The 20,441-nt window shown below is 34.8% G+C and overlaps 1 protein-coding gene across 1 annotated transcript in view; it reads right to left on the bottom strand.

Annotated features, from left to right (window-relative positions):
• Positions 1-19,693, bottom strand: part of POF1B (POF1B actin binding protein) — a 109,648-nt gene extending 89,955 nt beyond the window's left edge. The window contains exons 1-2 of the mRNA XM_007092876.2: positions 19,385-19,693; positions 2,481-2,555 (exon numbers count right to left, since the gene is read on the bottom strand). Coding sequence (XP_007092938.2) covers positions 2,481-2,555; positions 19,385-19,666 — 357 coding nt within the window. The 5' untranslated portion in view covers positions 19,667-19,693. The remainder of the gene's footprint in view (positions 1-2,480; positions 2,556-19,384) is intronic.
• Between the last annotated feature and the right edge of the window lie 748 nt (positions 19,694-20,441).

The raw sequence follows: 20,441 nt of genomic DNA, 5'->3' as shown, positions 1-20,441 counted from the left end.
AAAGGACCATAAATAACATTAAAAGAGAGACAAGAGGCAGGGTGCCTGAATAGCTCAGTCGGTTAAGCATCCGACTTCACTTAGGCCATGATCTCACAATTTGTGAGTTTGAGTCTTGTGTGGGGCTCTGTGCTGACAGCTCAGAGTCTGGAGCCTGCTTCTGATTCTGTGTCTCACTTTCTGCCCCTCCCCTGCTCAAGCTCTCTCTCTCTCAAAAATAAACATTAAAAAACTGTAAATAAAAAAAAGAGATAAGGGGCGCCTGGGCGGCTCACTTGGTTAAGTGGTTAAGCATCCAACTCTTGATTTCAGCTTCTGTCATCAACTCAGGGTAGTGACATGGAGTCCCACATCAGGCTCCGCACTGGGCCAGGAGCCTGTTTAATGTTCTTTCCTTCCCTCTCCCTCTGCCCCTCCCCAGTTTTCACTCTTTTCTCTGTCTTTCTTTAAAAAAAAATAATTCAAAAAAAGAGACAAAACACTAGAACAAAGTCATTTGTAAACTTTTAATGGAAAAAGGATCAATATCATTAATATAGAATTTTTATACCTCAATAAGAAAAAAAAATCATACTACTAGAAAAATGAGAAAATGGCACAAACATTTATAAAAGAAAAACAAATGGTTAATGGACAGCAAGAATATTCAAACAAAGAATCAAATAAACATAACAAAAGGATACCATATTTTAACTGGACAAAATTTTTATTTATTTTTTTATTTTCTTAATATTTATCTATTTTTGAGAGAGAGAGAGAGAGACAGAGCATGAGCGAGGGAGGGGCAGAGAGAGTGGGAGACACAGAATCCAAAGCTGGCTCCAGGCTCTGAGTTGTCAGCACAAAGCCTGATGTGGGGCTCGAACTCAGTGAGATCATGACCTGAGCTGAAGTCAGACCCTTAACTGACTGAGCCATCCAGGCGCCCCTGGACAAAAATATTTAAATAATAATAGTGATGAAAGTGGAGTAGGAGGAGTGAAATATGTAGCTACTAAAATAATGATTTTAGAAATACAAACTTTCATGAAAAAATCATAACATTATATAATGTTAAGTGAGAAATGAAGATATAAAACTACATATATAGTATGATCTCAATTCCTTATTTAAATGGAAGAAAACATGAATCTAGCATTTCATGGCTAGTATAGTATCTGTGGGTAAGAGAAGGGATCATGAGTGATTTTTATTTCTTCTCTACATTTTTTATTGTTCCAAAACTCTCTACAATAAACATATTTTTATTATCAGAATTAAAACACAGTAAACCAAATTTTAAAGCCCTTCATTATGAAAAATAATAGCTAATGTAATTTGCTGACTGGATTTGAATGTAGTGACTAGCTCTACTATTTAATTGGACTTATTTTTCTAAGGCAATCCTATCTTGGAGATCCTGTAAGGCTCTATTTCTATCACTGTTGTAGCCTTCATGCCCCTGCCCTATGTTTTGATATATATGTGACCCATGCTAGTCTAGGAGCTCTTTGAGAATAGCAATTGGATCTAATGTATCTTTGTACAATATTTGATAGTCAGCTCTCAGTAAATGTTTGCTTAATAAATGCATGACTCTAACTGACTTAGCTTTAGGCTAAGCCAAATTGGGAAGTGGTAGACAAACTTCTGATAATCTTACTTGTTTTACATAAGATCACCTTTTCCTTACTGTATTGAACTCTAGAGACCAGTTTTGGTTCTTTGTTCCCTTACTGTGCAAGTTCATACCTTGGTACCTCATCTGGGAAGGTCTGCTTTCTTAGAACACCATCTTTCTCCCTCCTAACCTCCAAAATCCACACCCTTTATACTCCCCTCCTATGCAGTAACAAATTTAGGATGTTTTATGTTTTATTTTCTTAGAATTCACTTTTTACTGTATGGAGACTAGTTCATTAAACACATATTTGTGAATATGTTATTTCATTATTATTACAGGTACTTTTTGGAGATACAATGCCTAGTCTCCAGGGTAATCTTAAAAGTGGAATTATTAAGTCGCAAAGGCTAAGGGAACTAGATCCTTGCATGTCTTTCAAGTCATGTACCTTTGAGAAGGGCTAGTTCTGACCCTATAAGCTATTCTCTCTGAATGTAAACTTACAGTTATATCACTCACAGTCAGGTCCTTGATCAGTCTAAGATCTAAGTATTTTATTTGTGCTAAAAATCGAGGATCCTTAAAATATATATAATCACTAGGAGATCCTTGACTAAAAGTCACACTAAAAGCAATCAGATTGAATAGACAATGAAGCTGAAAAGTCTCAGTTTGCAGCGTTTATTTCAGCGTTTGTTTCACATTGCTTTAATGGGCTGAGCTGATTATCATATGTGAGAATTCCCTTTCTAGTTTTGTGTTCCGGACATTTTGTGAACGTGTAAAGCCTTAGGAGGGATTCAAGATTACTTAAACATATGAGCAAGGCTTACATAAAAAAGAAAAGGACCTAATATATAACCATAACTTCTTTTACATGTTCTGTATTTTGGGTTCTATGTATACTGCTTGGGGGACAAGTAGCTATTTTCAGAGTTGGAGAATGGAGTTTCTGTTGAGAAAAGCAAAAGGGGGTTCAGAAATTGTTACAGAGCAGTGAATGTCTTACCTTCTTGAGGCTGTATTTCCATTAATTTTATAATAACCCAGTTTGTCAGAAATAAGAACTTTATTTAGAGTTTTCTTATATCCAAAGAGCATATTACTAAATTCCTTTGTCAGTTTTGCTAGTAAACTAATGATAAAATAATTTCTAGAATACTTTCATAACAACACATTTTTCTTGTACTTCTAGGTTGCATTCTTTTCTTCTTTTTGAGATTTTTGCTAATGTACACACCGTCTGCAATTTAACAAGATGCAAAATTTATCAACACAAAAACATCAAATGCAAAAATTCCCTAATCATGATAGAATACTACCTTTGAAGACTCAACTAAGACTACTTCCCTGAAAATGCAAATGAAAACTACAATGAGATATCACCTCACACTTGTCAGAATGGCTAAAATAAAAAACACAAGAAACAACAGGTGTTGGGAGGATGTGAAGAAAGGAAAACCCTCCTGTACTGTTGATGGGAATGAAAACTGATGCAGCCACTCTGGAACACAGTATGGAGATTCCTCAAAAAGTTAAAAATAGAACTACAGTATGATCCATCAATCAATAGCACTAATGGATATTTACCCAAAGAATACAAAAATACTAAGTCAAAAGAATAAAAACATCCTGATGTATACAGCAGCATTATTTAAAATAACGGATATGGAAGTAGCTCAAGTCTCCCATCCTCCCCCCCTACACACACACACACACACACACACACACGCACACATACACATACACACATATGGCTAAATATTACGTAGTCATAAAAAAAGAATGAAATCTTGTCATCTGCAACAACATGGATGGAACTAGAGTGTATTATGCTAAGCAAAATAAGTCAAAAAAAGGCAAATACCATATGACTTCACTCATATGTGGAATTTAAGAAATAAAACATATGAGAGAGAGACAGAGAAAAACCAAGAAATAGACTCTTAATTACAGAGAACAAACTGATGGTTACCATAGGGGAGGTGGGTGGGGGGATGGGTTCAATAGGCAATGGGGATTAAGGAGTGCAATTGTTGTGATGAGCACTGGGTGATGTATGGAATTGTTGAATGACTATATTGTACACCTGAATTTAATATTACACTGTATGTTAACTAACTGGAATTCTAATAAAAAATTTAAAAAAAAGTCTACTGCCCTGAGATTACTTCAGTCTGACTTTTAATTATGGTCTGTCTGATCTACTTGTGGTTAAATTTCAAAGAGTAAACTCTGATGTTCTAAAAATGGTCTATAAAAGTGAAAGTATGAGTTTTAATAATGATCTGATAAAAGTCAGTTTATTGATTATGCTCACATTCCTTACATTTTTCCCAAATCAACAAACTGTGTAGATTTATTAGTGTGCAACAAGTTGATAGCTTTACACAATCTCTTCATACATTACTGTAATTTACACCTAACTGACACAACTACAGGATATAGTCCCACAACAATAAAAATATTTTTTTATTTAGAACAAGGAAGCTATTAAAAATTAGAATCATGGACTAAAAATTAGAATCAAGGGAAACACTGACAGACTCATATGGAAGCATAGTTACAAAATAGGTGTAATGTGCTGTTCTTAAAACAAATTGCCAAATATTCTGTATGCTATGGTTTTTCTTTTGTTTTTCTTTTGGTTCATCTTGGAACGTTTTCATCCCCCCTTTCCCTGTTACACCAACAGTAATACTGCAAGCTTAATATATCAAGGCAGCCTTTGAATATGTTCTCACATTTCCTGCTGTAGCTGAGAATTTCTCAGACAAATGTAGGCCAAAGAGGTATATCATCCTTACCTCAGGATGATGGTTATAAATGCAACCAAATGCAGGTGGGTTTGACCCACAGATCCAAGGGGAGAATGTTTAGAGAGATAAAAAAAATGGGGGCGCCTGGGTGGCTCGGTCGGTTGAGCGTCTGACTTCGGCTCAGGTCATGATCTCACGGCCCGTGAGTTCGAGTCCCGCATCGGGCTCTGTGCTGACCGCTCAGAGCCTGCAGCCTGTTTCAGATTCTGTGTCTCCCTCTCTCTCTGCCCCTCCCTTGTTCATGCTCTGTCTCTCTCTGTCTCAAAAATAAATAAACGTTGAAAAAAAATAAAAAAAAATGAAAGGTGATTTTTAGTTGTGCAATAACACATGAATACATGTGAACATAAAAATTTATATAGATAAAACTCAAAGATCTTTCCTTAATCATCCTCCCTTTATCCAAATCCTTTACCCAGAAATAATCATTGTTTCATGTACCATTACATAAATATATATGTACAAATAATAATCTTTATTGCTTTTATTATTCTGTAATGTAAATCAAAGATATTTTGTATTATATATTAGGTATATGTCTTAGTTCATTATTTTAAATTAATATATAGTATTCCATAATGTTTAATAACTTATCTACTTCCCTACTGAACAATGTTTAAATTGTTTCCAGTTTTCACTATGCTGCAATGAGCATCCTTATGCATGCGAGTGTTTCTATAAAATTACACAAAGAAGTGGGATTGACCAGGCACAGAGTTTGTGCATTACTCATTTTAACAGATATTGCCAAGTGATTTCCCAAATGGCTATGCCAATTACACATCTGCCAGCAGTGTGCAAAAGTATACATGTTTGCAGGATGTTTTTCTGCAAATTTTTAGCCTTTTTAGGCTGGGACCAGTAATACTAGATCATGTTGAGAAGACAATTTGTCCACACTACCTGCCACCTGATAAGTATTCTGTAAATGGTAGTTCTTTCCCCCTTCCTTTAACCAATTCAAATCTGATGACATAAGCAAATTAAATAGAATGAAACTTATTAGCCAAGTAGGCTAACTTTTAAGATAAAAGAGTGTACTGAAAAGTATTTAATTTTTTTTAATGTTTATTTATTTTTGAGAGAGACAGAGCATGAGTGGGAGAGGGGCAGAGAGGGAGACACAGAATCTGAAGCAAACCTCAGGCTCTGAGTTGGCACAGAGCCTGACATGGAACTCCAACTCACAAAGTGTGAGATCATGACCTAAGCCAAAGTCAGACGCTTAACTGACTGAGCCAACAAGGCCCCCAAGAGTCTACTGAGAAGTTTTATAAACTTGCAAAAATTAACCAGAACAAGGATAAGCACACACACACACACACACACATCACACCTTTAGGACACTTATTTATAGTGGTATAGACAGGGTTACTTTATTCAGACGCCAAGACAGTAGTTATTTAAAAGAAAATTGGTGCATTTATACAAAGACTAGTTTGGTCTTAAAATGAAGTAATTAATCTTCTTATATTTGAAAATCCAGTAAATTAATTCTATAACTTATAATTTACTTAATTAGTTTAAGCCTTCATTATTATAATTAATCTAGGCAAATGTAGCTTTTCCCATTAAACCCTCATGGAAACAGAGGACAAGTGGAGTAGTTCCAAAAAGTGAAATATTAAGGTGATAGCTTAATAAGGGTAAAAAAGATTAAGACATGTAGTATTGACCAGCATGAACTTAAATCATAGCAGTATTAGGCTGATCAAAGGTTCAGAAAAACAACTGAATAGAAGGTTTATTAATTCCAGAAACACCTGCTAAAGAAAACATTTTCCCTGGAAGTCTACAAAATTAAGTAAAATAGTGTGAGTAAATGTCCCAAATGAACATTATCTTAATGATGGAAGTTACTTTCAGTGGCATCTATCTCTAAGCAGGATTGCAGCAAGTCACCCCACAAATAGTCATTGCCTACTCCATAGGAAGTGATCAAAAATGTAAATAAGTGAATGAAGATGTCTTAGTTTCAAAGGCATCCCAGGAAAAGGACTAACTTTCCCACTTGATAACTTATATGAATGTTTAATTTTCAGTGTGACTTATATGTATATAGCTTACTTAAATCCTTCATGTTGAAAACACTAAATTCAATGAATAAGTACGTCTTTTGTGCTTCAGCCCCCTGTGCAACTGTCTTACATACCTTGTAATAAAATAATCAAAGGCTGGGGAAGAGGTAGTGATAAGTATAATAATCTAGTGGAAAGAGTCCTAGATTTGGGAATCAAGAATCCTGGGTTCTACTTATAGTTACACTATCAGCCAGCTGTGTGCCATCAAACAACTGATATCAAACTGATATCAAACAGGTCTCCCTGAGCTTCAGTTTCCTCATATGAGAAATGGAATTTGGGTGTGGGTGAGTGTGAATTAGAAGATAGGAGATGATTTCCAGCTTATTTTTCCATAGATACAAAGCAATTTCAAATCCTTTAAACTTGTCTGTCTTGCTTTCCTTTGATGATGATGATGATAATGAGGACAACTAACACTAAGAGCTTTCTACGCCAAATAGATTACATAGATTATTTCATTTGACACTTAAAGCAATCCCATGAGGGAGGTACTATTATCATCTCATTTTACATGTAAAAGTTACACAAAGATAGGTTAAGTAATTGGCTGAAAATCATAAAGCTAATACTAGAGTGTTAGAATTCCAACTCAAATAGCATGACTCCAGAACTCATGCTTTTAGTCACCATACTTTGCTGCATCTATAGGTTGCCTCATTATATTTTGTTTTTCAAGTTGTTGAACAAATTCTGTTAGATTTGACTAGTTCTTACAATAACAGGCTAGATATTTGCCTTTTTTTAAATTACTATCAAAAGTAACTTTTGAGTGCCCGAAAATAAGAAATCCACCCAAAAGTGACTGTGTGAAAGAATACCCTGATTAAATAACTTAAACTTCTAAAAACTTTAATGGAGTATTTTTTTACAGACTGCATGATATATTTACAGAGTGTATGCAAAGACCTTCAAACTCAATAAAACATTAAAATTTTCTTTACTACTCATATTTTCTAAGTCCTTCAATTTTTGTAAGAGGGCCCTACTTTTTATGTTTAAATATTTAGCACAGTATTGAGTTGTTTATTCTTGTGGCTCACATTTGCCATATATGTAACTATTGCCTTGTTGGGTACTATCTTTAGGTAGAGTTCTGGTAAAAAAAAATAATTTTGTTTATAATCAGGTGGGCTTAGGCTTAGCATAAAATCCAAGCTGTTTTTCCCACACTTCCTAAAGTAATGATTTTCAACTTGTAAAGTTGTACCAGCCCTCTTCCTCCTTTTCCTTCTCTTTTTCCTCCATTTATAAAGCACATATGACATCACCAATTTTAAGATCAGAGTGGATTAAATCCATCTGCTTTTTTGGATAATTTCACTACATCACCTGAGATAATTGTCCATACCTTAGTATACCCTAAATCAGAGCTGGGAAACTCAAGTTGCCCTAGGGAGGATTCACAAAACTGCATCTTATTTCTGTTTGTTAAAATAGTTATGTTTTTTCAGAATTAACAAATCATATGAAATGCAAATGGCCCCAATTTCTCAGTTACTCACCTCAGTGAGAGAGCTTTCCAGTAGCTCAGTGAAGTGCAGAAAGAAGGGAAAGCAGAAGCTGGAGAGGTGTTATTCTCCTTCAGGTAGAAGGAAAACTTTAAAAACCTAGGACATACTCTGAATTCCAGGATTATTTCAGGGCAAGACCTTGAAATTTAGAACAGATACAGTTTTTTTTCCTTTGATATATTTTTTATACTTTCCACTCTGATAATGGAACATTAGAAGGGGGAAATCTATCAAATGATTTGCTGAATCTCAAAAATTTAAACCTGTTTAAACTGAAAATACTTTAGTATCTAACTAAGGTTAATTAAGGGTGATAGCTGACATAGGGAAACTATCAAGAGCTGGTTTCTAAACCTAGGACATTCATTAACTAGCTGTTATGACTTGGACACGTTATTATTCTGAGCTATTTGAGCCTCAATTTCTTTATTTGTACAATAGACAATAATACACAATGCATATTTTTACTTGCACACTGTACAGTGGATGTAATATTTTCCTACTTAGTTTTTGGAATTCCAGTGGGTAAAGAATGCATGTAAAATAATTTCAAAAAAATACCATCTGTTAATATGGGGCATAATTTTTACTGGATTGGTAACATGTATAACTAAGTTTTTCAATACTTGTTATTCGATGGTGGTGAAAGAGATATAAAGCATAGACAGAATATACTCTCTACCCTTACCAAGCTTATAATTATTTAGGTGGTAAAAACTATTAGTGTAAATAGAGATACAGTATCATAAGAGCTATGAGGAACTTACTATGAGAGTTTTTGAGAGCTAAGAGAAGATTTCAGCATGGGACAATTTAAGATTTCATCACAAGGTTACACTTGAGGAAAGTCTTGAAAAATTGTTGTAATTTCAACTTATCTAGATTGGTGAGGATGGGGAATGGGACATTTCAGGTATAAGAGCAACATGAGCAAAGGCATAGTTATGGAACATTAGGGGCTATATTTAGAGAACAACAGTTTACATTTTGGCTGAAACAGAACACTAGAAGGGGAGTTCCAGGAAGTAAGGTCCCTAGAAGCCAGATAATGAAGGGCTCTGAAAGTCAGACTAAGAAATTTATAGACACTGAGTGTTGCTGAAGGTTTTATTGAAGCAAGAGAATGATATAGGGTATTTGCAGGGAATTGAAGCAACTTTTCTAGATAACATATTCTTAGATATAATTATATTTGTGAATTATTTTAAAATAATGTTATGCAGGAAACTATGCATCCCAGCTGAAGTTTGTTTTAGAAAAGAAATGGGTAAATACTATTTTTGAGGGTAAAAATCTTTCCTTGGAAATTTTAAAATGCATTTTGGTGTATGGGTGAATACTCAGCAGTAGTAGTAGTTTTTATGAGGGAATCTTGGGGCATATAACTGATGTGCTAAAACAATTACAGATTACTGAGCAAGATTCAATAAATAAAATCACTTCACCTAGACAGAATTTCAGTAACAAGGGAGGTAAAAAAAATATCTTTATAAGCAGACTAATTAGCAGCCTCAAACTGTAATTTGCTTAAAGGGAATATCACAAAAAGATCCCTGGGAAATAATATGATGACAGATCAGAGCCACTAACCCTTTAACAGAATTTGCCATAAGTAATGATAAATATTTGCTCATAGGGGAAAAATATAAATCAAATATAAATGCTTAATGTGACCAAAGAACTAAAATAGAAAATGAATTGGCTTATTAAATAGCTTCCTAATATATACGTTATGTGTTGTTCACTTTTTTAAAGAAGCAATTTGTGTCCTACTTTCCATTTTCAGTTCAAAGAGAAGGCATAGAAAGGTGAAGCCCACAAACAATCATAACTATATATCTTTATTAAAGCCATTGCTTACAGCCACATTCAGGCATTTTTGCAAGCCACGATCATAATGTGGGGGGAGAGAAAACACAGAAAAGCTGGGAGAGAAGGGAGAGGGGAGAGGGGGGGAAAAGATGAGAGAAAGAGTGTAAGAGAGAATTTCCAGTTCCATCCCATTCCCCAAAATATTTGTTTTGATTTGTCTTTGAGTTTTGATTTCTAAAAAGTCTCAACCCTCAACAAGTGTAGAGTCTATGGTGGAGGGGAAGAAGGACCACATCAATAATATACTACTCAGTATTATAAGTGTGTTATAGTTAAATAATATAAAGTGATAGTAGGTAGGAGAACACATCTGGGATGGAGGTGGGGGTGGAGTACTACACTGAGGAGAGGGTAAGAAGATTCAGAATTGGAGATGTCAAGAGGATAACTTTCCAGATGTATTTTGAGGGATAGGTAGAATTCCAGAGGCGATGTGAGGGAAGGTTGGCTATTGCCAGAGTGGGGAATGAAATGAACAAAGGCAGGGATAGGAGGGAGGCAAAATGCTCAGTCTGCTCAAGAAACAGAAAGCAGTACAGTGTGTCCAGAACACAAGGTGGGAGGAAGTAGGTAGTGGGAGATAAGACTGGAAAATTAGGATAAGACTGTTCTAAGGATCTAGAAGATCCTTTGACATCATCATGATGAAGAGTTTGAACTTAATTTTGGAACTCGATTATCAAATTTTTTGAAAAGATTCTGTATTACAAATGAAATATCATTTTATTGCTGAGATTATAAATTCCATGCTAAGGTAAAAGCTCACTTTATTTCTTAATACTATTTCTATCAATGTTCTCCTAAAGCATTTATGAACTTTTAAATAACTAAAAATTTAATGAACTTATTATTATCCAGTGCTGGAGCCTTGTATATTTTAATACAAAACAGCCAATACAATCTATAAGAAAAATATTTTAAAAAAGAATTCTGAACAGCAGCAAAAAAGTCAGCCTTCTTTGTAAATAACTAAGTTTTAAAGTATTTAAATGCTCATTATATTATTATTTATGCCCCGGCTTGTGTCAAAAGATTTTAAATGGTTCATAATGGAAGCACATATAAGGAAATGATCATGAAGTATAAGTAAGAACCAGATATCAGATGTTACTGTGTGAGATAAATAAGAGTCAAATGTGTAGACCAGGAATATGGTGATTACAAGTATAGACCTGGAACTAGACTGTTAGATTTAAATCTTAGTTCTACCACATACTACCTATATGAACTTCAGTAAGTCATATAACATTTCACTGTTTCAGTTGCCACATCTGTAAAAATGGGAATGGCATTTGAACCTTACTAAAGTTTAAAATTGATTCAGTAAGTTAAGGAAGATAGGTAGTTCCAGAGAAGCTATGAAACCCAGATCATGTGCCCAAAACAAAGAAAGATGCATTTGGGGGTGCCTGGTTGGCTCAGTCAGTTAAGTGGTTAAGCATCCATCTCTAGGTTTCTGCTCAGGAGGTCATCTCACTGTTAGGGAATTCATGCCCCAACTTGGGCTTCCTGCTGACAGGGCAGGGCGGAGCCTGGTTGGGATTTTCCCTCTCTTCCTCCCTCCCTCCCCCTACAGCATGCACTTTGTCTCTCAAAATAAACCTTAAAAACAAGGAAAGACAAAGAAACAAAGATGCATTTTGATTGAGGGATGTAATTTTTCATCTTTTTCATCTTCTTAACCATTTACTCTGTCAAAAAGTGAGGTTCCGGGAAAATCATGTAGCTAGAAGTATACATACATGCATATATACATAAAAATCTTTCATTCATTTCTTTTAAAAAGGTTTCATTCATTCATTCATTCATTTTAAAAAGGTTTATGAATTTAATTCTCTTTTTCCTGTAAACTTATACTTTGAGCATTTGTGGCTTCATTTTTATTTCATTTTAATCTACCCATTATAGCTGATCATGTAAATTGACAACACTTTGATCACACATTTGTACCACCATAAATTTTCTTGAATGTGATGATCTTAAAGGTATTTCTATATTTAAATGAGTAGCCTGAATATATAGATTTCCAGTGTCCTGTAGAACACTCTGCAATGGTGGAAATGTTTTATATTTGTGTTATCCAATATAGCAGCCACTAGCTACATATGGCTGTAGAACAGTTAAAATGTGGCTAGTGTGACTGAGAAATGGAGTATTTAATTTTATTTGATTTTAATTAATTTAGATATAAATGAAAATAGTCACACGTTACCCTATTAGAAGTGCAGCTTTAGAAGAAACATTAGGTAAGAATCAGACAGCAAACAAGCTTTAATGTTCAGTGTCACTACATTTCAGAAGAATAAAACAAAAACACAAACTAAAAACACTCCATCTAAAATATCAAAGACACTAAGAACATGGGAACTTCCAAATTACTCTTTCTAAAGGATACTTATGCCAGTAAACATTTTAAATACATCCCTGCTTTTCTAGTATTTTGATCATATACCATGAGTTTTAGAAAATTGTTTTAATGTTTTTCCTCATTAGTCTCTCTTAGCTAGTAGAGCCCTAATAAGCCTTTCAAGCATATGTGTTTACCCAATCTTTCCAGTGTTAAAAAAGCTCTTATTTTATAGCCTATTCATTATCATTTATTTTATTTTGTCTGTGGCGCTAAGGGGTTTTTTGGCTATATTTTTATAGATCAATGATAAAATCGGAAAGAATTATTGAGTGCTCTATGCCAGGTAGTGTGCTGGACACCGTGACATGATATCTTATTCAATATTCACTAAAACCCTGAGGAAAGGTATTATTGTCCACACTTTACCCATAAGGACACTGAGGTCCTGAGAGATCAGTAATTTATTCTAGGTTCTAGGACTTAATATTTACTGTGTGTTAGGCACTATGCTGTGCGTTTTCCATCATATGTTATCGAATTTGACCCTAACAACTATCCTATGAGTTAAGTATTATTGTCCCATTTTACATATTAAGCAACTGATCCCCATAGATAGCATGTCCCTGAACCAGGAATTAAACCTAAGACATTTAAAACAGAAGTCTACATTCTTAGCCACTACACTAGACTGTTTCATAGTTTTGTTCTGCTAAAGTCTACCTTATCACTGCCCATTTATTATTTGCCTCTCTATAAGCCATTCCAAATAGATTCATATTTATGGGCATTTTCTCCACACAGTGTTTTTTTGTGACTCATATTTTCACTCTGAAAAACATGAACCTCTTTAGCCAACACCTATTGGCTTTCATTTTGATAATCTTATCAAAGAGTTCAAGACTTTGGTGCCGTAGATACAGGAGAGATGGCAAGACTTCTGGGAATGACAATGAGGTAAGAGATTACATTCATAGTATAGGACTTTGTTTTTTAAATATTTGGAAGCTTGTTGAAATGAATGGAACTCTCATGCTATCTAATTTGAACTTTAAAACTTTTAAAAACTAATAAATAATATAATGTTCCAAGAAGGAGTCTTAAAATGACTGTGAGAATCCCTGAACATAATAATAGTGACTTAGGAACAGTTTAGGACTAACAGTTTCAAAAGAGGCAATGTCTTTAAAAACCACCTGACATTTATGCTGGCAGAATTTGCCAAGGCAAACTTCCATTTGAATAAATTTCTTGAATAGTAAAAAAGATGCTTTTGTTAAAACCTTTCAACGTTAGTAACATGGTTAAATGCCTGCCTTAGGTTATTGTTGAATGTTCTGAACTTTGTACAGGAAGAAACATATAAATTCTAATGATATTTTTTTTAGATGAAGCAAATACTTCCTTGATTTAGAATAAAATCTGTAATTCTGTTCTCATGTAAAGAAAGCAATAGAATGTATTAGAATGTACTAGTAATAGGACTTCTTCCCCTCATCCCTTTCTTCCAAAGGAAATTCCTCATTTAAGAGAGTTTCTTTTCTTTTCCTGAAGGAACCTAGGAGAAAAAATAAAGTGTACAGTCTCTTTGTACATGCTTCTTGTCTTTAAAAACTAGAAGTATATATATGCTCCATTGGAAATCAAAAAAAGATGCTATTGCCATAGCTGTTATTGTAAAAAAAAAGTTAGCTCAAAAATACTTGTTTACAAAAAGTTTTTACTTTTATTTATTTTTTTAAAGCATGCTCCAAATTTAGGAGGCATTCTGTTTTTTTTTTTTTTTTTTTTAATTTTTAACGTTTATTATTGAGAGACAGAGAGACACAGAGCGTGAGCATGGGAGGGGTAGAGAGGGGGAGACACAGAATCCGAAGTAGGCTCCAGGCTCTGAGCTGTCAAGGGGAGCCTAATGTGTGGCTCAAACCCATGAACTGTGAGATTATGACCTGAGCCAAAGTAGGTTGCTTAACCAATTGAGCCACCCAGGCGCCCCCTAAAATTTTTACTTTTAAATGGGGTTTAACAAACAAAAAGCAGAATCAGACCTATAAATAGAAAGAACTGATGGTTGCCAAAAGGAAGGGGTGTGAGGGTATGGGCAAAACAGGTGAAGGGGAGTGGGAGATACAGGCTTCCAGTATGGAATGAATAAATCACAGGAATAAACAGCACAGGGGCACTTGGGTGGCTAAGACAGTTAAGTGTCCAAGTGTCCAACTCTTGATTTAGGCTCAGGTCATGATCTAATAGTTCCTGGATTCAAGCCCCCCTGGAGCCTGCTTGGGATTTCTCTCTCCCTCTCTCTCTGCCCCTCCCCCCACTCACATTTTTTTGATAATAATAATAATAATAATAAACAGCATAGGAACTATAGTTAATGATATTCTAATTATACTGTAGAGGAACAGATGGCAGCTATACTTGTGGAGAGCATAGCAAAATGTATGGAGAATTTGAATCACTATGCAGTACACCTGAAACTAATGTAACATTGTGTCTCAGTTATAGTAAAAAAAAATTAATAAAAATAAATGGGATTTAAGAGCATGGCAACTCTCCCAGTTATTTTACCATGAATTGCCGAACAAAGAAATTTGGATCATAGCAGTTAAAGCACCAGTTCACCTCCTTTCCCCTTGCCATGCCCCCTCCCCCACCTTTCCAAATACACACACAAGGAAAGCTTGTGAGTGTCATGACCTGAAAACAGGCCCAGCAATTTATCAAACCTCCCTTAAATAAGAGACAACTGCCATGGGAATTTTTACCCAGCAATTAGTTGCACAATTTCTATAGCTTTATTTAATTGTAAGCAAAACAAGGCTGACCAAAGCTAAAAACATGGGCCTCTTTTCCTATGACCTCATTCCATTTTAAGGCAACCTACTTCCCTGAACAATCATTCATGTTATTGACCACACCCTTGAACAACAATGTATCAAAGCAACACACCCTCCCCACAGAGGAGGAAATTTTTCTGATAGTGTATAAAAATCCTGGCACAGTAAGGGAGCTATCCACAATCTTTGTAACCAAAGAAAAGGGGAAAATATCACCTAAACAAAGATAAGCCCAAGCTGACTAATTATTGATAGCAGAAGTTATCAATAACACTCATAAACATAGATTCTCCCTGGGAAGCTCTCTAGAGTTAAATTTGGTTTCAAGTTTTAAATTCAGAAGAATGGTAACCCATGCAGCACACATATTAAGAGGTCCCTTCTTTCACCAAAACTTATTTTATTCAATAAAATATTGATGGCCAAAGCACAAAATTATATTTAAAAATGAAATATAGACATATGGAACACTTACAGACCACTTCCTATACATCTATCCTCAACATGGATTTTCTCTAGGAGAAGCAAATGGTATTTATCCAAATAATTACTATGTTTTCTATATAATAGGCATTTAATAAATATTCAACTCAATTAATGACTGGTATTAAAAAATATTTTATTTTGGGGACACCTGGGTGGCTCAGTCGGTTAGGCATCTCACTTTGGCTCAGGTCACGATCTCATGGTTCAAGAGTTCAAGCCCTGTATTGGGCTCTGTGCTGACAGCTCAGAGCCTTGAGCCTGCTTTGGATTCTGTGCCTCCCTCTCTCTCTGCCTTTCCCCTGCACATACTCTGTCTCTGTCTCTGTCTCTATGTCTCTCTCTCAAAAATAAATAAAACATTTAAAAAATGTAAAAACACTTTTTTTATTTTGATTCAATTCTCTCTCATGCAACAGAGCTCCTTTGAATACATGGAAAATATCTTAAACTTCATGAAAAGCTAATTAGTAGATGGGAAACATATATGTTCAGTAATTTTACATTAATGGTATTCATTAAGACAGTATTTCATTTTGCGTTAATGATGGTAAGCTAATATTTAAGCTTTTTAAAAGGTTGAGTTGTAAAATTTTTTATTTTGTTTTGTGTAGTTTCTAGAACTCCATTTATTTACAAGATTGCGTTCAGTTTTAAAATGCATCTGTGCCTTTGATTACCCCTGTGTTTGATTTTACCTGTCCATATATATAAATCTGGTCATTTTAATTCTAGCATTAATTTATGTAATTTCATCAGCAACTGCTTTCTACATTCAATTTTCTCTGCTCTATCAATCAGATAAAACAATAATTGAGAGAATAATGAAATATATCTATTAATTATAGACGAGAAACAGGGCAACATTATATCTGGAGAAATTTTAAGTATTTATATTTATAAACCCCATCTTAGTGCACAAGAAAGCAATAGAGGAAATCAATATACTAAAAAGAAACAGAAAATACTAAAGTACTGCAAAAAGCATTTGGTTAAATCTAAAATGTCTACTACATAAGCTAAAATTAAGATTCAGGAAACAAAGAAGAGTGACATTAATTTCAGTTTCTCAAAGGGAACATATTTTACTATTGACAAGTACATTTTATTTATTGATTTATTTATTTATTTATTTATTTATTTTTAAAATGTGTATTTATTTATTTTGAGAGAGAATGAGCAGGGTAGGGACAGAGAGAGAGTTAGAAAATCCCAAGCAGGCTCTGAGCTGTCAGTGCAGAGCCCAATGGAAGACTCAATCCCGGGAACCATGAGATCATGATCTGAGCCCAAATCAAGAGTCTGACGCTTGCCACCCAAGTGCCCTTATTTATTTTATTTATTTTACAGTAAGCTCCATGCTCATCATGGAGTTTGAGCTCACAACCTTGAGATCAAGAGTCACCTGGTCTACTGATTGAGACAGTCATGTGCCCCAATTATATATTTTTAAATCTTATGAATTATCTGAATGTCATCCAAAACACCAAAATGCTGAAGGCAATTAAAGTAAAAGTTTAACTGAATTTATGGTAAGCAACAATTGATTATAATACACAGGCCCAGCTGCCAGGATGACAAACTCTAGCCTCAGAATAGTTGCTACATACCAACTCAAAATGGCTCTAAATTATGGCACATTAAAGAGAGACTTTATTAAAACATGAAACAAACAAAAAAAGATTTTGAGTAATATGTGCTGTTTGATTTTTCTTGACATGGTACATAATAAAGCTTCTGCCACATCTTACCCATCACATTACCAGGAAGGTAATTTCATGTAAAATCTAGGTTCTACTTTACACAATGGCATCCTGTTAAGAAATAGGGAGAAAGAAAAAAAGAATAGAAGAGTTTCTTCATCACATTGTTTGTGATAGCTACCTAAATAATTCTTGCCAAATTATCTTTTAGTGGATTTGTGAATGCCCTTTGATATCTAACTAGGTTTGAAATTTTATAGTCAAATTTTCTTCTTGTTTCACTGAGGGAATGAAACTTCTTAGTTTTGTCCTTTACTAAATATATAGAATTTCACCTACCTCATCCTCACACAACCTTTTTTTTTTCTTTTCAATTAAAAAAAACATCAGACTTCACAACATTCTCCATTCCAATCTCTTATCCAAATTTTTGTGGCAATACTTGATTTCCCTAAGGTTCTTTATAAATTTGTCTATGGGAAACTATGCTTCAGGATGGCAATAGTCTTATAAGGATTGCTTTAGCAATTGACAGGTAGAAAGAAGAAAAGTCTTGTAAAAAAGCTTGACCAGCTTGGTCCTGGGATTTTTAAAAAGGACAGTTGAACTAAGGAGATACAATAAAGTGATCCTAAAATTTGTTCTGTAGTCAATATTTACAATTTGATAAATTTCCACTCTTAAATTTTTATCTATATTTCCTTTACTAGCAAGTTGACAAGAAAAAGGATTAATGTTTTTAAATAACTATGACAGGGTGATTTTAGCATTTCTATGATAATAGTAACCTGTTTTTGCATTGTTTTGGGGCTACTAAGGAACATAGATGATACCCACTTTGTTGTTCATTAACATCCTAATACTAAATATTAGAATGTACATTTGCATTATTATTATCAGTTATGCAAAGTAGTATTTTGTTATCTTTATATTTTTTTCCTTTGACTTCAATACAGGTGGAAGTTTTTTTCAACTAGAAAATTACCTACAGTAAATTCTGGATTTTTTCTTCATTATTTCCCCCCAAATTAAGCTAGGCACAAAATGTCAGTAAAATTATGGTCTTTGTAGTTGTTGGGTTATCTAGGTCTTTAAAAATTCTTTAAAAAAGTTTTATTATATACTTTAGAAATTTTGCTTTATATCTTACTTTACATTGTGGTTTTTGGGAAAATAACCCATATTATTCCAGATTTATACAATAATCCAACATCAGATAGTATCATCCCAATGGTTGCTTTTTGAACTTTTTACAGTATAAATTTTATCTTGAAAACATAATTTTAGTTTAGACAGATGTTTCCAGAAAGCTTAAATTCATACAAATTTAATGTAAACGGATTCAAAGAATGAAAACAAACAGAGCTGTTAATTTTACATAGTCTTGCAATGTTCTTTTACATTCATTGGCAAGATTATTAGCACAGACACTAATGCTAAATAGCCCCTTTAAAAGCAAATTTATTTTATTTTAAAGGGTGCCTTAAAGTTCTGCCTTTTTAAACTTTTATATAACAATTACTTACATCTTGTCTTCCTCAGTCCTATATCCACTCTTTCAATCCTCTGTCTGCCAATATTCATAAATTATTCACTTTGGCTATACAAGAACCAGTGTGTTGTTTTCAGAAGATGAAACACATACAGCAATTTGAAACGATATTTGTGCCTATCACTTATCCTGGAGCAGCACACTGTTTGCTGAACACAAATAATTGCTCATCACTCCATATAAGCCATTGCCCCTGTACTACCATATTCGATATAAAAAAATCTACTTATTTCTGAAATCAAGTGAATCAGTGGGAACTTACTCTATAAAAATCATTGTATTCAAGTTGAGGATTGTTTTGCGGTAAAGGCAAATGAATACTTCGGGTCAGATATCCCAATCAAATCCAACAAAAAATGAGTCATCGTATGCTCTAGTTAGATTATAAAACTCACTGAAGCTGTTAAAACAACCACAAGCACTAGGAAATGAAAGAACAGCAAGAGATGGAATTTAGATGACTGTGCATTGCATATATAGCTGCAGAACAGAGGCAGAGAAGCTGAAAGAAAAGAAATGAGGTTGAAGACATCCCCTATGAATCTGGCTTAACTATCATTGTGGTACCTGAGAATGGTTGCTCCAAACCAAATTTTGGTAGGAGGAGGCAGTTTTGAGAGGGGAGAGCACTTCCTGTGAGTTGATGGAGTCCAAGGCCTGAACCACCTTGTTCATGGGCCCACTGTAGGTTCTCACTCTCTCATACACTACATTTTTTTCTGGAAGGTGCTGGGTTTGGCTTGACTGATGGTGGCAGTGGTAATGCTGGGTTTGGCACTGCGGCACCTCTGGGGGCTGCTGAATCCCACAGCTGCTGCTGCTGTTCTCATTCCAACAGCTTGAGCTCATGATGTTCTCAGTGGTCAGCGAAGTACTCCTCAGACACTCTCCCTACAGAAAAAACAGAGAGAGAGAGAGAGAGAGAGAGAGAGAGAGCGTGCTCATGAATAAGGGTAGGAAGGAAGGCAAGCATGCACATGTTGAAGCCATTTATCAACCCCCTCTGCTTATAATGGTGCCCAGGAGAGGTTAGAGTTACCTGAGCAGCAGCAGGAGCAGGTCTGGCAGCTTCAGAGGAGGCAGCAGGTATTTGAGTGCAAATGAAAAGTTGAGTCACCCTGTGAGATTGCTCCAGGAAATGGTACTGACACGCCCCTCAGGGGTGGATTCACCTGGCAGGTTTACCTGCCAGGAGCGGCCCTGCTTTGCCACGAAGATTCAAGGCTGCATTTGAGTAGGTAAGAGAGTTTGAAAAGAACAGAAATGTGGGATTTTTAGGGCTGAAGCCAGAGCTTCCAAGTCCACAGGCTTGGAAATTCATTTAACTGTAAATAGGCAAAGACATGCTCATGCCTAAATTTACTGAGAAAAAAAAGTCACAAACATCACATGAAAGTGACTTACTCATGGTTCTTAAGCTTAGCAAAAAAAATTACAAGCATGGGTGTTATCATTCCAGAGTCCCAGACCAAAATATAAGGTATTTGCCTAAGGACACCCTAATTTTTACAGATAAATTTGCATTCTTTGCAAACCCCAGCTGGTAATTACAGTTAAGGGAGATTGCTTTTGGGTCTACTTCTAGCAACTCTAATTTATGGGCCTGTGCATCTTGACAGGCCTA

This window comes from Panthera tigris, chromosome X (genome assembly GCF_018350195.1).
Source record: "Panthera tigris isolate Pti1 chromosome X, P.tigris_Pti1_mat1.1, whole genome shotgun sequence".
In the NCBI taxonomy this organism is placed as follows: domain Eukaryota; kingdom Metazoa; phylum Chordata; class Mammalia; order Carnivora; family Felidae; genus Panthera; species Panthera tigris.
The sequence above is the reverse complement of the archived record's forward strand: the minus strand, read 5'-3'. Positions and strand labels throughout refer to the sequence as shown.